The 19,726-nt window shown below is 38.1% G+C and overlaps 1 protein-coding gene across 3 annotated transcripts in view; it reads right to left on the bottom strand.

Moving 5' to 3' along the window:
* Positions 1 to 3,498: 3,498 nt before the first annotated feature.
* The window catches only part of LOC138354264 (serine/threonine/tyrosine-interacting protein B-like), a 36,543-nt gene continuing 20,315 nt past the window's right edge, over positions 3,499 to 19,726 (bottom strand). Inside the window, exons 5-6 of one of the 3 annotated variants that reach the window (XR_011223488.1) lie at positions 17,153 to 19,147; positions 3,499 to 17,121 (exon numbers count right to left, since the gene is read on the bottom strand). Coding sequence is in view for 1 of the 3 variants with exons in the window: in XM_069308174.1 (XP_069164275.1) it covers positions 18,931 to 19,147 (217 nt within the window). In the remaining 2 variants the exon portion in view is untranslated. Of the gene's footprint in view, positions 19,148 to 19,726 lie in introns of all 3 variants that reach the window. The other 2 variants (XR_011223489.1, XM_069308174.1) reach the window with 2 other exon arrangements.

Below are 19,726 nucleotides of genomic sequence, written 5' to 3'. Positions count from 1 at the left end.
TCACTCCCGCTCCGTTTCCGTCTTCACCGATGGGTCTAAGACTGCGGACAGTGTTGGCTACTCTGTTGTTTTCCTGATTGCACTTATATGTGTCGCTTACCTCTGGAGACTAGCATCTTCACAGCAGAACTTTATGCTATTCTCTCTGCTCTTCGTCTCCTTTCTTGTTGTCAATCTTCCTTTGTCATTGTTGACTCTCGTAATGCCCTCATAGCTCTCGGGTTCTTTAATCCAGTTCATCCAATGGTTGTCGAGATCCAGCATTGGCTGTTTCTTGTTCACAGTAAATTTAAGTTAGTTGAGTTTTGTTGGGTTCCCAGCCATGTTGGTGTCTCTTTAAATGAGCTTGCGGATGCTGCCGCCAGGGAAGCTGTCCGCTCTTGTTCCATCTCTCGTAAAGGTATTCCTTATTCCGACTTTTACCCGGTTATCCATTCCTCCATCCTTACCCGTTGGTAGGCTTGTTGATCGTCTGTTACTGGTAACAAACTGCGTACTCTTAGGAGTTTTGTGTCCTCGTGGCCGTCCTACCACCGTAACCGGCAATGGGAAATAGCTCTGGCGAGGTTGCATATTGGCCATACTTGCTTAACTCATGGTCACTTGATAGAATGCTGCCCAGCTCCTTATTGTCCTAATTGCATTGTCCCTCTTATGGTCGTGCATATCCTTGTTGAATGTCCTGACTTCCGGGACGAGCGTGTGTCTTGTTTTCCGGCTGTCCCCCGCGGTTGCTTGTCCCTCGATAGTATTCTTGGTGACTTGGATACTTTTGATATCGTTCGCCTTATGCGTTTCTGTTCTCGTATTGGCATCCTTGGTGATATTTAGCGTCCTCTGATTATCCCGCACATTTAATGGTGCTACATAGCCTTCTCGGTTTGGTGCCTTCTTTTGATAATTACTCACTCACTTTCTCATGTATAGGCATATTCTTGGTTCAATGCCCTTCCCAATTGAAAAGTGGAAGTGCCACTATGGACGAAGTACCCAGTCTGCATTGACTCAAACTGTACCCCCCAAGTTACCCTGCTAGGTTGCATCACATGGCCCCAGGATCTAACCCAAGAAGTGTGCCTCTGGAAGATCTGGTCTCTCACTCCAGGGGGAGCTTCCTCATGGCTCCATGGCTGCTGCTCTTGGGATTTGACTTGACACTGCCAACTGATTACCCTGTTTTAAGATATAATTGAGTTATTGACCCATGTATAGGATGCAACTCAGTTTTAGCAATTTGTCTAACACTAAAGTTTTAACTCAGTAGTGGGTGGGGGTGTTTTACTCACTGTAGAACAGTTCCCCAGCCTGATGTCATAAACAAAGGCCAAAGTCCATTCCATGCACCCGCCAAACCCTGTTTATGAATGAAAAATGGTTTACACGCACAACTTGTCCTCAGACCAAGTCCATTCCAACCAGCGGTCGACCCCAAAAACACATTCATAACTTTTAACACGCTGTTCGTTCAAAACTAGTTTTCTCAAACATAAATTAATATTATTTTATATTACCATATTGTACATGTTTAGGCACTGGTGAGGTGTTTAGGTTCTGTTGGCAGTTATTTGTATTTGTAGTATGCAGGTGAAGTATTTACAGCATTGTGGTTCGAACAAAATTCATCAGTGAAGCACTTGTTCCGGAAGTGTTCAAACATCATCGGTTGTGAGTAGTGTGTAAACTGTTTTTCATTCATAAACGGGGTTTGGCTGGTGCATGAAATGGGCTTTGGGTCTTTGTTTCAGCCCATCCTCCAAACAAAGACCCAAAAGTGATTACATGTACCCGCCAAATCCTGTTTATATATGAAAAATGGTTTACACACGATTGATGTGTGATTAATTGATTTACTCAACTGATGATGTGCAAACACTAACGGAACAAGTGCTTCGCTGATGAATTTTGTTCGAGCCACAACGAGCACGCACGTACCACACCCACATACTATAAATGCAAATAATCGCCAACAGAACTTAAAAACCTAACCTAACCTATGCCTTTATATGTACAATATGCTAATACTGTATATTATAATATTAATTTATATTTGAGAAAATTCAAGCTTTGAATGAATAGCACGTAAACATTTATGAATGTGTCTGTGGGGTCGACTGCTGGATGGAATGGACTAGAGTCGAGGACGGGTTGCACATACCACAAATACAAATAATTGCCAACAGAACCTAAACATCTAACCTTACCTAACCAGTGCCTAAATATGTACAATTTACTAATATAAAATAATATTAATTTATATGAGAAAATTTCTGTTTTGAATGAACAGTGTGTTAAAATTTATTAATGTGTCTTTGGGGTCAACTGCTGGAAAGAATGGACTTGGTCTGAGGACTGGTTGGTCTTCCCATTGGTTTTTAAAATGGATCTGAAATACAGTTGACCAAGAAGTTGATATTCAGTCCAATAAAACATATGGCAATGATTCAATCATTGCAAACTTCCAAACATGCAAATTCCTTTCACATTTCTGATGTTCTAAAAATGTTTTGGATTAAATTAGAATACTATGCTGGAATTTTAACCGAGAGTCCACTGTAGTCTGAAAGTTATTAAGCACTTGGATTATATTATTGCTTCACGAAATCTCTCAAACATTATTTATTTCATTAGATTCTGCAGAGCTTGTAATAATGAGTTTATTCATTTTATTTTTAGTCTACAATATTTTAGTGCAGTGGGATGAGTGTGTCTAGCAACTTTTACAAGAGAACTAGATTGAAAGGATAAAACAGCATGATCAACAACCATATTTATGTTTTCAATAAATTATAGTGGAAAGATGAACCTGTAGTTGGGAACAATGCGGGTCAGTGCTGGCAGATTCCAGGGTGAGCTGGCAGCAGAACCGTGTGGTGTGTAGTTGCAGGTGCTGCTGAAGAAGAGATGTTCTGGTGGTGGCTTGAGGCTGGGTACCTAGCATATTTATTGTCTGGTGGCTTGGCTAATGGAAGAATACACACATAGCTTTAGGATTGGCCAGCCATAGATCAATGACAAGAGGCCAATGCAAGCAGTGGTCACTACTGGCACATAGGAAAAGAGAGATGAGTCTGTAGATGTTGGCGAGATGAAATTCATTAATTCCAGTTACTAGCACAGGGACTAACTTGCAACATATAATTTTGAACGGTACTGTATTTGTGGCTTTCATGCGATGTAATCTTCAGCAATAGTTCTGAATATGGACTTTTGAGGTCTTAGGAACCAACCTTATTTCTTCCATTACCAGAATCTTAGGTTCTATGTGGATTGAATTTTGCACTTTTACATGGAAACATGCTCTATGTGACTTGAGGACTACTGTACAGAATAATGTAAACTTGCGTCAGCAACAGATATTTTTGTTTTCATGTACCAAGTCAGCACAGCATCAAATGAACTTGTGTCCAAGTAGCAGTGCTCCGTGAAACACCAGATAACTGCATGGAACACATAATTTATTTAACTTGATACATGAGGGTTGATAAAACACTTTCTGTATATATTTATATATTTATTGTAAAATTATATAAAACTTGAGTATGAATTTTCCTAGAAGACTTAACAAGAAGACGCTTTTACATTATGAAATGGAGAGAAAGGAGACTTCACAGAAAAAATTCTTTGTGAGCACTCTTAACAGACACAACACCATTGATGTTTTTGTACTTTTTAAGTTTACACATGAAATGGACAGCAAAATTCTTGCCTCTTATAGTTAAGAAATTTTAAATGGTGGGACTGATTCCTCATTTTCCAGTAAAAACTGGTAATTTGGCTAAAACGCCAAGAACAGTGCGTCGTTGGGGAAATGAGGCGATAAACAGTATGAATCTAACAAATGGTATACAATTACCACTGGCTTGTGGATAATACATCAATATACAATACCAAACAAGGAAAAAATTTGAAATATTTTTTATACAGGATTTTCTACAAAGACATTATCAGAAAATAAGAAAATGCAAAATATGTATATTTTTAGAATAGTAATCTGAATATAAAGTCTTTTATATTTATGTTTAAAAAAATACTAAAAAAAAAGCACAGCCATAATATATCACTCATACATGTATATATAAGAGAAGATTTGTATCTAGATGAGCTAATATGCCTATAGGTCAGCTTGTAATACTAGAAAGTAATAAACCTCATATTCATGTTATAATTTGAATATGCCTAAAAAAAATACTGCAGTTACATTTTTTCTAAAATGATTTTATGAAATCAACCAAGAATTTATTTTGTATAAGAAAAACAAGGTATCATACTGTATGTACAGTATTTGAACATGAAATACAGAACACTTGATTTTTTAATACATGAAGAAACTGATTTATATAATTAGTACTGTATTTGTATAAGTTTGACAAGTGCGTTATAGTATTTCCTGCTGTACACACTCGACTTGCTGGGTCAGCTACTACACAATCTCTAAATATGCACAGTAAATCTACTTCAAGTTCAAGTACGATTATTGAGACAAAAAAATATATCTCAAAGGGATAAAGTAGCTTAGGCTATTTCTACCCTCCTAAGTAAATCTACTGTCCATTCCATTCTTAAATACTCCACCATATTTGTCAAATAACAACATCCCAAAATATGCAAATGGTGATTAAAACTAAGTTGATGAATAATACTGTACTTTTATATGTCCATGTACATGAGCACATGGATTCACCCTAACATGTCATGTAATCAAAGATGCTCTCCTCAAAACATTAAAGACAAAGCTTGCAACCTGAATAAAGAATTATTTAAATCCACACTGAAGACAATTTTTTCATATTTTTATTTCATCTACACAACTATAAAGTATTTTAGGGATGATTTACAGAAGGTGTAACATACATACATACATATATATATTATATATATATGTCGTACCTAGTAGCCAGAACGCACTTCTCGGCCTACTATGCAAGGCCCGATTTGCCTAATAAGCCAAGTTTTCCTGAATTAATATATTTTCTCTATTTTTTTTCTTATGAAATGATAAAGCTACCCATTTCATTACGTATGAGGTCAATTTTTTTTATTGGAGTTAAAATTAAGGTAGATATATGATCGAACCTAACCAACCCTACCTAACTTAACCTAACCTATCTTTATAGGTTAGGTTAGGTTAGGTAGCCGAAAAAGTTAGGTTAGGTTAGGTTAGGTAGGTTAGGTAGTCGAAAAACAATTCATGAAAACTTGGCTTATTAGGCAAATTGGGCCTTGCATAGTAGGCTGAGAAGTGCGTTCTGGCTACTAGGTACGACATACATATATACATATATATATATATATATATATATATATATATATATATATATATATATATATATATATATATATATATATATATATATATATATATATATATATATATAAAAGGAAGGGAGTACCACCTCTGGCTGGAAGAAGGGGACCCTTAGCCTCAGAGGAAACCACACATAACGCATTAGAGGGAATGTTTAGGTCCCCTCTAACACAGTTTCAGTGTGCTTTTCTCCTACCACCCTCTTTCTTTTGTTTATTTATATATATATATATATATATAATATATATATATATACACAGGCTGCATGACCCCGGCAAAAGTGATTATTAATTATATAAAATTATAAAATAGTAAACTAAATAAACCATAATGAAGACAAAAATATAAGATTTGTGGTGATAGAAGAAAATACAAAACATATGTTTATGGAGAATCTGCAAGGTCTTCTCTGAATGCTTTTTATTCTCTTCTCCAAGGCTATGGGTCCCCACAATTGCACCAGAGGTCATATACATACATACATACATACATACATACATACATACATACATACATGCATACACACACACAGTTGAATTGAATTGGCAGGTCCAGTTAAGAAGTGGGACCAAAGAGCCGAAGCTCAACCCCTGCAAGCATAACTAGGTGAGTACACATACACACACACATGTTTGGGGCCCATCTATCTGTCTGTCTCTCCCCATCTCCCCCTCCCCTTTCCTACTACAGTATTGGAACACCTCACATGGTCACTGCATCAACACATAATCAGTAAACTCCAAGGGATAATCATCAAAGTTTTTGCATACAATTTCTGATATTTAAAAAAATAATACAATAATAATAGTCAAATTATATAGCATTATGAAATTTTCATGGAGGGGTGATGTTGGCACAGTGTCACTTGGCACTTTCTTTGACACCAATCCCAACCCGCCCAAGTTGGGCATGTACCCAACAGCAATTACTGGCAAAAATTGGGTGAAGCTAGACCAAGTGTCTCACCTCCATCTTCAGATAGGCAGACAATTCCATTTATTTACCTGTATTTATTTCCATTTATATAGATACAATATAGTCGTTCTCAACTACAATCAAGGATTCTGGGTTCAATTCCTGGCCAGGACAGAAATAGTTGTGCATGTTTCCTTTCATCCAATACACCTGTGCACCTAGCAGTAAATAAGTACCTGGGAGTTAGACAATTGTTCAGGTTACCTGCCCTTGACAATGGGAATTATACTGGTGTCTGCCCATTTTGCCTACATTCCTTCTGGTCCTGAGGATGCATTGGTGCACTTAAGTGAATAACCCCTTTAATGACATGTGTCACACTCATTATAAGTGTAACATTAACTTTGGGGAGTAAATTTTTAACTCCCTTCGAAAGTGAAGAACATAAGAAATACTGCATAGAAAAAGTAAATAAATAAGTAATTAAAGATAGCAGTGAAGCTTGGACAACTACTTAGCACTGTCTGCGACACACAATAGTAAAACATTCCTAGATATCATTCAGGATGCCTAACAAGAGCAAGTACACAAGATGTCACCAAGTATATGATTCACTAAGGATTTTGAGAGAAAACGACACAAAAGGACACTGGGAAAGCAAGATTTGCAGTCATCTTTAAAAATGAGGACATTCTACACGGAGGTGCACAACTAAGTCAATGAAGTTCTGAGTAAAAGTCTTTGTTTCATTAAGTGCCTAAGCATAGAAAAGACTTCTGCTAGAATCATTAATCTAAACATTTCAGTCATATTCAATAATATCTTGATTACCTTACAATGATTTCAGGGCTCAACATCCCCAGGCCCTGGTTTTCGACCCGGCCTCCTCATTGCTGGATTGGTCAACCGGTCTGGTGGACGCCGCTTCTTGCAGCCTGATGTCCATATGTTAGTCCATGTCTAATATGTTAAGATCTCTCCCAATAATTCACTAGCAGCATTACACAAGGATAAGACTGCAGTCATTGCTAATGCATTGCTTTGCAGATACAGTACTCATACCATCAACTCTGAGTGTGTTGCTTCATCCCATTTGCCATCTTCCAGGAATAACCTCAACACTTTCAAGAATATCGCTTTCAGGAGTTTGTCATATTCTCTTTTAATTTTGGGCTGTCAAAAGAAGGTGCATACCCTAGGAAACGTGAGAGCCTGGGCAATACCAGGCACCTTGTGAGGTGGTATAAAGCATCATAAAAATCCAAAACACCTAATCTCTTCCATCCTTATGTTGTTCAGTTTTCTTCAACAATTACACAAATGGCACTTCAACCCAAAGGTGACCCTTGCTGCACATCTTATATTACATGATTTTGAGTGCGAGGCATATTGGTTGGCTTATCTATTGAACATTATTGTATTTTCTGCTAGAGTACAGTCCCCTCACCAAGGAGAATCATCTCTCCTTGTCATCAGCAAGTCAATTATGAGTTAAATCTTCAAGTTTACAGGGAAAACTATGTGCACCATGTTTTTGGATCAAATAGTGTATTAATTTATGGTACCTAAGCCAAGCAATTGTAGTTATTTGTATGTTTTGCAGGATTATTAACTTGTGCCCAGGTGAATGTAATCTTGTTATCCATGTTAATTGTAGCAGACAATTAATGACTTCAGAGTGGATCACTTAATTCTTCCATGTTTTAGTGGCAGCCCAGGGCAGACATAAAGTTCCAGTTGTGCAGCAGTTGGTGCCTTTGGAATCCTTCCGTATTGTGGTTTGCTCAGTAGCTTGGTTGCTAAAGCAATTGTCTCCCGTGCCTGGGGTCAATGGTTTAAGGCTCCTATTTCCAAGTGAATGAAATGTTATTATCCATGTTTATTGTGGTTGACAATTTACATATATACGGTATATATAAATGGCAATAACCCCAGACACCTGGGGCTAATTTCACCCACATGTTTCCTGTAATTACTGTTGGTTAAGTGCCTAACATGGGTGGGTTGGGATTGGCCTCAAAGGAACAAAATAAATTGCCATGTAACACTGTTGATGAACCAACTATATGTAAAGTGTTCTTCCTTTTGGATGAACACCAAGTTTAGGATAGTTGATAGATCACTCTCTCTCTCTATCTTATCAGCTCCTTGATATGCTGCCAAAGGAAGTGTTCGCAGTGTGCACTATTCTTGCTTTATTTCATTATCATCATGAGGATCCTAAGTTGACCACTATTTCCTTTTGATTAAAATATCCAAATACTGTATTAGAATCTTTGTTCTAGCTCTCCTTGGTACTGTGACCACCTTTTCCATTTTTTCAAGCATGTTTGATTGGAATTATTATATTCCTCCCTTGATCTTCCTGTAGTTGATGGAGGGTTGTGTTCAGTCCTGCTGTTTAGTTACCTTCAGAACCTCTATTTCTTCAAAGCTCCAATGTTATTGCATCATTAGGGCTACTACTCCTCCCTCCCTCTTAATCATGTCTTTTCTTACTACCTGGTATCCTCTCAGGCATATTGAATCTTCTCCTATGTTCATCAATTTTAGGAGACAAAGGATGCAGTTCTGCCACCCATTCATGCAGCTCTACCCCTTTATAGTCTGCACTTGTGTGCCAAATTTCTACTGGGCTGCTTAGTTTCTTCCTTTAGGCTACTGTAGTTCTTTTCTGGAGGGTGGCATTTGTGAGTGTTGATCTAGTCACACTCATTACCTTGGTCTGTTTCATCACCAGTCTGATTAGGCCCACTACTGTATCTTCCTATGCTTTATTAACCTCCTCCTGCCTTGGCCTTGCATCTTGCTCTCCTCTAACTACATTTCCTGTCCTTCTTATCATCTTCCCCAATGGTCCAAGTGGTTAGAAACCATCCTGTACTCCATCCCATCCCAGCTCCTTGTTTTCATATCCCTTCCAAGTACTATAATAGTCATTCTGGCACATTCTCCTGATAATTAGCTTACCTTTTCTATTTCTCCTAGTATCTTTCTATTTTTCCCTGATGTCCTGGTCAGTGAAAGCACAGTTGTATCTTTCTCTATCCTTCACTAGATGACCTCTTTGAATGGTAATCTATATTGCTCTTTGTTGTCCATGTTGGACCCCCTCTATCCTACAAAAGTTTTATGCTTCTTGTGTTGCCACACTTGCCAACATTTTGCCATGGATTCGTCTCAACTCCTCACAGTCTCCATCTCTCCTCTCCTGCTTGATGGCTTCCTCAGGTTCTGACAGTTTTTTTTTTTTTTTTTTTTTTTTTGAGATATATACAAGAGTTGTTACATTCTTGTACAGCCACTAGTACGCGTAGCGTTTCGGGCAGGTCCCTGGAATACGATCCCCTGCCGCAAAGAATCGTTTTTTCATCCAAGTACACATTTTACTGTTGCGTTAAACAGAGGCTACAGTTAAGGAATTGCGCCCAGTAAATCCTTCCCGGCCAGGATACGAACTCATGACATAGCGCTCGCGGAACGCCAGGCGAGTGTCTTACCACTACACCACGGAGACTGCTCATTATAATCACTAATCACTCCCTTTCCATTTCTTGTCTGTTGCAGTTCATTACCTGCATCACATTTCTGTCTGCCTTGCTTCTGACCTTTGGCTACTTCTGCAAAAGCCCTTCCTGGCTCTTTACCCCACTGGTCTGTCACACCCACTTTTTTTTTTTTTTTTGCCTTTTCTGTTGAATCCTTTATATTTTTACTATCCTCTAATATTACCTTAATTTAATCCTTTCCTTAAACTTCAACTGATCTTCTTCACCCATGATGTCTACAAAGATTTGTTACTCCTAGCCTACTCCAGTACATTTTGAAATCCCCTATGTTCATTTCCAGTTCATTTATCCACTCTTCCTGTTTTCTATTTCTGTAATTGCCTCTTTCACTGATACTGTCTCCAACTTTGTTCATTGTCTCCACCTCCTTTTCCTCTCCCTCTTTATCCCCTTTTAGCTTGCATGTCTTCTTGACTTCCCTCAGAGTGCCTTCATCTGTTTACTCTCCTTTTTCCTTCTGATCTCAATTTGCATTACAACCTCTCATGTGCAGGCGATGAGTCACAATAACGTGGCTAAAGTATGATGACCAGACCACAACCTCTCATGTTGACTGGTTTAGTTCCCTTCATCTTTATAGCTCTTTACTATGATCCTTCACATCTCCCGCTTCTTTCTTCCCTTTATCTTTAGTTTACCATCATATTTTCATTTCTTTTTTCCATTTTCTTATATTTTCATGTATCTTATTTTAGACTAACCTTGCAGAACACCAGTAAAGACCATCTCCGTTCCCCCAAGGCAGTGACTGAGGCTGTGTGTTGCTCCTCTCTACTTACTGTTCTTTGTCCTTAAATGTGTTGATTTTTCAGTGGTGATTTTCCCACTGTGAAAAGCACTACTGTACTCAAATTTGTATTTTTAATCTTTCGTCTAAAGGTCCTTTTATAATTTTTACTACGTAATATTTTTATATGCATTCATGCGGCTACTTTGCCTCAGCTCATTTTTCTTTTCAGTTTTTTTAATCTTTCAACATTTTAATGTTCAACTATTGCTTAATGTTATTATTTTTTTACTTTGGGAATGATTTCCTCCCCACTAAAAACCTGGGATTGTTGGGTGGGTAGCATCCCTAACTTACCCAGCCTTTCCTTGGGGTCAGGTCTCTATCTCACCCTAGACCACAGGTCACTTTACAGTCACAATTCTGCTTCGTTTTGTAAACGTTTTTAGTTCCTGTCTTTTGGCTAACATTCAGTCCCTTGTATGCACTTCTTCACTGTGACACAGCTTACTTATCCCTCCTAGATCACAGAAACACTGGACCTCCTCAGCCCTCAACCCTCCTAGTGGCAGTTTATGTGGGGTCACTCTGGGAAGATTGCTAGGACCAAAAGCCTCACAAAAGGAAATAAGAGTACTGTATTCAAATACTGTAAAATCTAGTCATTTGTTAATTCACAAGTTCCCTTTTTTTTAATCTTACTAAATCTTATTTTTAGTAGAAGAGTTGGATTTCATATTACCTGACTGACATTTTCCATACATACATAATGCAGATTATAAATAAATAAAACAATCCCTCAGGTCCTCATAGGTGGAACATGTGCCTAGGATGCAGCAAGCAGTCACTCTTGAGAACTTGGTCTCCATAATAAATATTTCAGCTATCTCACTCAAGAACTTGAAGGCAATTTTATCATATGAACCTAATATATTTGAGCCTATTGAAATGAAGTTGTAGCATCATAACCTTCATATTTGCTGATTTTCTGGGACTTATCTGAATAGAGCCATAGTGTTGGTCAAAGTGGAAGTATTGTATGTGTGAAGTCTCACGCTCCCTGCTTACCACCCTTCTAGGACATCATCATGACCCCCATCTTAATGCTTCTCTCTCTCTCTCATATCTATATTTAATGTATGTATGTATTTATGTATGTATGTGCATGTATGTGTGTGTGTGTGTGTGTGTGTAATTATCTAAGTGTAATTACCTAAGTGTAGTTACAGGATGAGAGCTACGCTCGTGGTGTCCCGTCTACCCAGCACTCTTTGTCATATAACGTTTTGAAACTACTGACGGTTTTGGCCTCCACCACCTTCTCACCTAACTTGTTCCAACCATCTACCACTCTATTTGCGAAACTGAATTTTCTTATATTTCTTCGGCATCTTTGTTTAGTTAGTTTAAATCTATGACTTCTTGTTCTTGAAGTTTCAGGTCTCAGGAAATCTTCCCTATCAATTTTATCAATTCCTGTTACTATTTTGTACGTAGTGATCATATCACCTCTTTTTCTTCTGTCTTCTAGTTTTGGCATATTTAATGCCTCTAACCTCTCCTCGTAACTTTTGCCCTTCAGTTCTGGGAGCCACTTAGTAGCATGTCTTTGCACCTTTTCCAGTTCGTTGATGTGCTTCTTAAGATATGGGTACCACACAACCGCTGCATATTCTAGCTTTGGCCTAACAAAAGGCGTGAACAATTTCTTTAGTACTGTATTTCCCCATCCATGTATTTAACAGCAATTCTGAAGTTAGAAAGCGTAGCATAGGCTCCTCGCACAACGTTCTTTATGTGGTCCTCGGGTGATAGTTTTCTATCTAGAACCACCCCTAGATCCCTTTCTTTGTCAGAATTCGTTAAAGATATCTCACGTAATTTATAGGTTGTGTGGGGCCTATGTTCTCCAATTCCATATTCCATAACATGGCATTTATTCACATTGAATTCCATTTGCCAAGTGGTGCTCCATATACTTATTTTGTCCAGGTCTACTTGAAGGGCACGACAATCATCTAAGTTTCTTATCCTTCCTATTATCTTAGCATCATCAGCAAACATGTTCATATAATTCTGTATACCATCTGGTAGATCATTTATGTATACAATGAACATCATCGGTGCAAGAACTGAACCCTGTGGTACTCCACTCGTGACGTTTCTCCAGTCCGATACAATGCCTCTGATTACTGCCCTCATTTTTCTACCAGTCAGAAAATTTTTCATCCATGTTAGAAGTTTACCAGTCACCCCTCCAATATTTTCCAGTTTTCAGAACAACCTCTTATGTGGAACTCTGTCGAAAGCCTTTTTTAGGTTCAAATAGATGCATCTCTGTGACTCGATCATAGAAACTCAGTAAATTCGAGACAGAGGATCTTCCAGATCGAAAACCATACTGTCTGTTTGATATTATATCATTTCTCTCCAGGTGTTCTACCCATTTAGTTTTATTATTTTTTCCAATATTTTGACTATTACACTTGTCAATGATACAGTTCAATAATTGAGGGGGTCTTCCCTGCTGCCACTTTTGTAGATTGGAACTATGTTAGCCTTTTTCCACACATCAGCTACAACTCCTGTACACAGGGATGCCTGAAAAATCAGTTTAAGTGGAATGCCGAGCTTAGGTGCACATTCTCTCGGAACCCATGGTGAAACTCCATCTGGACCAACTGCTTTGTTCTTACTTAGCTCCTTGAGCATTTTCTAACTTTGTCTCTAGACACCTCTATGTGCCCTATGTTGTTCTCTGGAATTCTTATTGTGTCTGGTTCCCTGAAGATTTCATTTTGTACAAACACACTTTGGAACTTTTTATTTAATGTTTCACACATCTCCTTTTCATTTTCTGTGAATCTATTTCCCATTTTCAACCTCTGAATATTATCCTTTACCTGCAATTTGTTGTTTATGAATTTATAGAATAGACCCGGTTCTGTTTTACATTTGTCTGCAATTCTTTTTTCAAAATTTCTTTCTGCCTCTCTTCTCACTGCCGTGTAGTTGTTTCTCACATTTTTGTATTGTTGGTATGTTTGGTATGTTTCTGTATGTGTGCGTATGTATGTATGTATATGTATATACTGTACAGTAAAACCTCGGCTTACGAATGCCCCTATTTTTTTAATTAATTTTTGGGGATACGAGCTCAATTTCTTCGTAAAATTCAATTCGGTTTACGTGCTTTGCCTCGAGTTGGGAGTTTGTTGATAAACGTATGGGTCGACCGAGTGTGTGGTTCGTGGTGGAATGGGTGACTGCCCCTCAGTTTAACAATCCCTTCCGCGTAGTGACAATCGCGCTTGTATTCTTTGTAACGAATTTATTTTTTCAGATTTTTTGGTTTCTAAACATATAAGTAATTATTATATACCATGCCATGGGTCCCAAGAAAGTCAGTGGTAAGGTTCAACCTATGAAAAAAACATGTGAGGAGGACCATAAAGGAAACAAATCTCTATGGAAAGGTTCTTAGTGAGCCAATTAAGCAGTAAGTCACAATCAGGTCCTAGTGGAACGTAAGCAAAATGTAGGAGAGAGGGAGAATACCCCAGAGAAGTCATCATTGCCTGATGTTATAACGGAAGGGGACTCCCGTTTCAAACACTAACACCTCTCCTCCAATAATTTTCCAAACACTCGCACCTCTCCAAACACTCACACCTCTCCAATAATTTTTGAAGTGTCATTGATCCTGTGAACAGATAAATTTTGTTCACTATTTCCTAATCTAGTTGAAGGACGAATGTTGATTATACCTACCTTGTAGTTAGGAAGGCAAAATGTATCCTCCATGAATGTTGGAGCCAGTAGCATGGATAATTCATAACTATAATAAAAAAAGTGGTACAATGTTGATCATGGAACCATATTAAAACCTAAAATGAGGAGAAGCAAGTGCTAGTGCAGAACACGGTGATGAAAGTTGACAAGCTCCATTAAAAAGATCAGTTCGTTTACAGCAAAACATCTATCATTAGTGGAGGTCCATGTGCACCTCTAGCACTCACTGGCTGCTGTATTTACCGTTTTTTACTAATGAATAACCGAACAAAATGAAGGTAAATCAGATAAGGATCATGCTAAAGCACTCTTAATTTAGATAACTGGAAATTATAATTAATTGATTTAAGGTGAAAAGAACTCCTCTTGTGTCTAGAAAATATTTATAGTCATCAGCAATACTGAATACCTTCTACAATTTTTGTAAACAATTCAATACAAAATATGATGACAAAATATTTTGCTAGCGTGGATATTCAACGTAAACACCTTGATGTGAAGTTGTATGCCAGTTGTAGCATACCTTTTACTTGAGTAATGATATAATAAATATACAAGTTTGATTTCTTTCTATATTCCAAGGAAGGCAGTGTTTGAAAAATTGCAATGCACCCATGTCAAGAACAAAATTGTAATGCACCATGGCACAAACAAAATTGTTATGCACCCATGCCCATGCATGAACAAAATTGTTATGCACCCATGCCCATGCATGAACAAAATTGTTATGCATCCATGCCCATGCATGAACAAAATTGTTATGCACCCATGCCCATGCATGAACAAAATTGTTATGCATCCATACCCATGCATGAACAAAATTGTTATGCATCCTTACCCATACATGTACAAAATTGTTATGCACCTATGCTCATGCATGAATAAAACTGTTATGCACCCATGCCCATGCATGAACAAAATTGTTATGCACCATGGCATGAACAAAATTAAAGAATTTTCTTTTTGTGCAAAACAATATTTGTCTTAAATAGTCTGCAAAATTCATTTGGAGATCACAAAACTATAATTCTACAATAAAAGATAAGTTATAATGCCAATTGAGCTAATTATACTGATGACTGCTTGATGCAAGCATTCACATTTAATTAGTCTGATGGCTTTCTTGTTTTAATAGTTATGTCCTTTAATAATAAAGTATATACAGAACTATGTTTAGGTTGGCATATCAAATGTTTTAGAGAGGTGTTTAGGTACATACAATGTTAGTCTAAAATGAAAATCTTATAAGACTAACAAAACACAGGGAAAAACAGCCATGCGTGTTGACCTGGCTGGATCTAAACTTGCTCTCAACTTCCCAACATTTACTTAACCAACCAGAGCACAACATGAACATGATTTCAGGAGAAAAGAAGAGATTGAATCATACAAACAATAAACGTTGGAAGCCCTGGGAGAGTATTCATCAGCTTAATATTTCATGATATGTATATTTCAGAATATACTTTGAAACGGTGGTAAAGATGATAACGGACTGTATGTATGCATCCCACCAATCCTCAACATTTTGAGCCCAGCATCAGAGGTGGGCTTAGCCAACCACCAGGGCAACTGTAGGCCTCCCCATATTCCTTTGTGCATGTAATTCATTCATTAAAAATATCAAATTTTCTAGACATTTCAAATGATTATACCAATTTACATGTAAAATTTATTTCCTAATATAGGTATTTGTAGTCTAATACTAAGAAAAAGAAAATTAAAGTTTATATAAAAAAACATCAATTTCAAAGCCAACTCAAATGTGTGTAACATATAGGAGTGTGAGTGGGCGTGGGAAGAGGTCAGGATGAGGATTTGGGATAAGACGGGAGCAAGGAAAGGTGCCCAACCAATTGGACGGTCGGGGATTGAACATGAAGCGAGACCATCACTCTACCATCCTGCCCAAGTAGAGGGAATGATGGAGAGGGCAGTACTGGCAGCAAGCCATGTGAAGGGAGGTAGTGAGAGGACTGCTGTATGGGGTAAGATATGGAGGCACGATAACAAGTAACAAGAGGAGAGTGGAGGGGATAAGAGGGAAAATAAGACAGCTAGTGTGGAGAGAAAAAAATAAATACATACATAAATAAATAAATAAATAAATAAATAAAAAGATAAAGTGAATGTCTATGTGCGTATTGAATAGGTCGGGTGTTGCCCATGTTTGGATGTGTGCTTATGTTGTATATTCATGTGCATGTTATTGACTGTGTATGTGGAAATGAGCTACAACTGTTGAACGTCTCCTTAGAGCTATTGATTATTCCTTGGTGGTTGTATGTTTGTTTGTACGCATTCATGTGTGTGTATGCATGGGGTAATCAAGTTATGTCCATGCAATAATGTACATAAATTAAACTTTCCATCTGGAGCCAATAAAACTATTTTAGTTAAACACATGCATCTAGTACACAGTTACAATCTGTAAATATCAGTATCACCACAAGCCACTTGTCTGCTCAAGGATATCCGTCTTAAAAGCCCAAAGATTGTCATTTAGATGTTGTAAAGATGAAAAGGATAATCCATAGTCTGCAGGACATATAAAAGTTTAAAAGAAGTTCATCAAAAACTAACAAAGAATTTGAGAATTGAACCCAAGTGGGCTGAGGCCATATGAGCATTCCTCCACATTATATGAAGGATCAAGGCACACATCAAGGCTCAACTCTCAAGCCAACATAAAGAGAAACTTCCTGGGAGAAATTATCGAGGGGTGTGTGATGGGACAGATCCTGCTTGCCTCAACTCCCCCAGGGATGTTGTATCGACCACCTCAACTCCCCCAGGGATGTTGTATCGACCACCTCAACTCCCCAGGGATGTTGTATCGACCACCTCAACTCCCCCAGGGATGTTGTATCGACCACCTCAACTCCCCCAGGGATTTTGTATCAACCACCTCAACTCCCCCAGGGATGTTGTATCAACCACCTCAACTCCCCCAGGGATGTTGTATCAACCACCTCAACTCCCCCAGGGATGTTGTATCGACCACCTCAACTCCCCCAGGGATGTTGTATCGACCACCTCAACTCCCCCAGGGATGTTGTATCGACCACCTCAACTCCCCCAGGGATGTTGTATCGACCACCTCAACCCCCCCAGGGATGTTGTATCGACCACCTCAACCCCCCCAGGGATGTTGTATCGACCACCTCAACTCTCCAGGGACATGGGTTGGATTACCTCAACTCTCCAGGGACATGGGTTGGATCACCTCAACTCTCCAGGGACATGAGTTGGATCACCTCAACTTTCCAGGGACATGGGTTGGATCACCTCAACTCTCCACGGACATGGGTTGGATCACCTCAACTCTCCAGGGACATGGGTTGGATCACCTCAACTCTCCAGGCACATGGGTTGGATCACCTCAACACTCCAGGGATGCACATTAGATCATCTCAACTTTCCAGGGATGCAGGATGTACCCCATCACACAACCTCAACACTCTCCTATATATACGTCACATTCTTATGATAGAATTGTGCAGAAACTTCCTTGTTTAGAATGGCAGATGTTTGGTATATATGAACTTGTCCTTCAATGCATGCTTGCTTGTATTTATTACCTTACTAAGAATATGGGTGTGTGTCTGTGCGTATACACACAGATATTATGTACGTACTTATTACGTATTACGATGCGTACACAAACACACACTGTGCGTACACACACATCTTATTTCCTCCTTCTCTCTCTCATTCTGTAACTTAGCAGCCTGAAGGTGTCCCTGAGAACTAGAGTTTGTCAAAGGGACTGTGGCAATCCTATATACCATCTAGATTAACTGATAGAAATTTGCTAATGCATAGATAATCAAAAGAAAAATCCTATAGACTCAATCAAAAGTAATAAATTAAACAGAATCATTCATTTTACCAAAGGATGTTCATAAAGCCCACTTTCCAAAATATGTTTTCTTATCAATAAACATTGTGTCAGATATAACCGTGTTACTGCAGCCTGTCTTAAAGTCCAATCTGGGATGTTACCAGCAGTATGTGATGTGAGAGAAGAGATCTGTATGTGTGTGCTCGCAGAAGGCCTCTGCTTCAAATTACAAGAAGGCTTTTCTTATGGCTCGTTTCAATTTAAAGAACTTAAATAAGTCTGACATTAGACATAAGAAATAATAATAATAATCTGTTCTTGAAGCATATTTTAAACTCATTTTTTGTTTACCCAAGAATTGCATGTCTTAATTTGAATGTGAGCAAAGACATGTCTATGCTGTTATCTATTGACACAAATGAATAATATTTCTACACAGTATCAATATACAATTACAGTACAGTACAGTATATATAAAAATCTTATCAAAATTCTCCTGTATTCAAAAATAAATAAAGTGAATTTGAGACTATAACTAGACTCTACTGTTAAGCCTCCACAAAGCAAGAGAAATTAATGTCATGACTTTTCTTTCTGTAATCAACTTACTATAGTACTGGAATATTTCATCTACCCATAAGAAAATAAAAAAATAAAATTTGACACAACTAACTCTTTACAAGGACCATTAGTGAAACTGGTTAGCTTCACAATATTTCAATTATCACAAGGTCTGATTGTGTATGAAATGTTTTGCCCATACTGGGATTTTTGTTTATCAACTTAAGGCTTCCATTGGTTCTGAAGAATCCTGATCAAAATCGTCAATAGTTTGATCATGCTTTCTTTTAAGTTTCCCTTTTTCTTGTGAACACTGACCATTGAGAAGAGTCTGCTGAGCTTTGTAAATTGCTTCATACTCAATCAGCTGTTGTTTAAAACCATCATTTGGATTGATGCAATATCTTCTGTTTTGCACAAATTCTAGTGCCTCTCTGAAATAAGATAAAAAGCTAAGTATTGAAACTTTCCTAATACAAATTAAATGATAAATTCAAGTACTGGTACGTTGCAAACTTTGGAAAGCAGTTTAACAGCTAGATATGGTTCACTTGCACAAATGAAACTAAGATAGATATCCCCAGCCAGAATATCTGATGCAAACTTTTTTCTTCTTCTGTACTTCAATCGTACAAACAGGGTTGTTATTGCTGGTGGTTAGGTGGTGGCAGTGGAGGTTTTGGACTAGGAAGTGTTTACCTTGTAGTGACTACAGGGGAGTGAGAGCTAATTCTTTATTGCCTATCAATTGGCTTTTCTGGGAAGGCTGAATCTGTTCCTCCACTTTTCTGCACTCATTTTTGGCTGGTGGTTTGTATCCTGTTTAAGGGTCTAGGTGGTCTCTCTGCCAGGTGTGTGTGTTTTGTTGTTGTTAGAGGAGGTAAGAATAGTTTTTCAGGATCTGGTCCCCACAGTTTCCTGTCAGGGGAGGTCTTCAATGGCACATACTGTATTCTCCAAAATCACACATTTCAATGTTTTGCTATGAAGGCTGGCCTGAGCTTTTCCTTCTT

This window comes from Procambarus clarkii, chromosome 62 (assembly GCF_040958095.1).
Source record: "Procambarus clarkii isolate CNS0578487 chromosome 62, FALCON_Pclarkii_2.0, whole genome shotgun sequence".
Classification (NCBI taxonomy): Eukaryota; Metazoa; Arthropoda; class Malacostraca; order Decapoda; family Cambaridae; genus Procambarus; species Procambarus clarkii.
The sequence above is the reverse complement of the archived record's forward strand: the minus strand, read 5'-3'. Positions and strand labels throughout refer to the sequence as shown.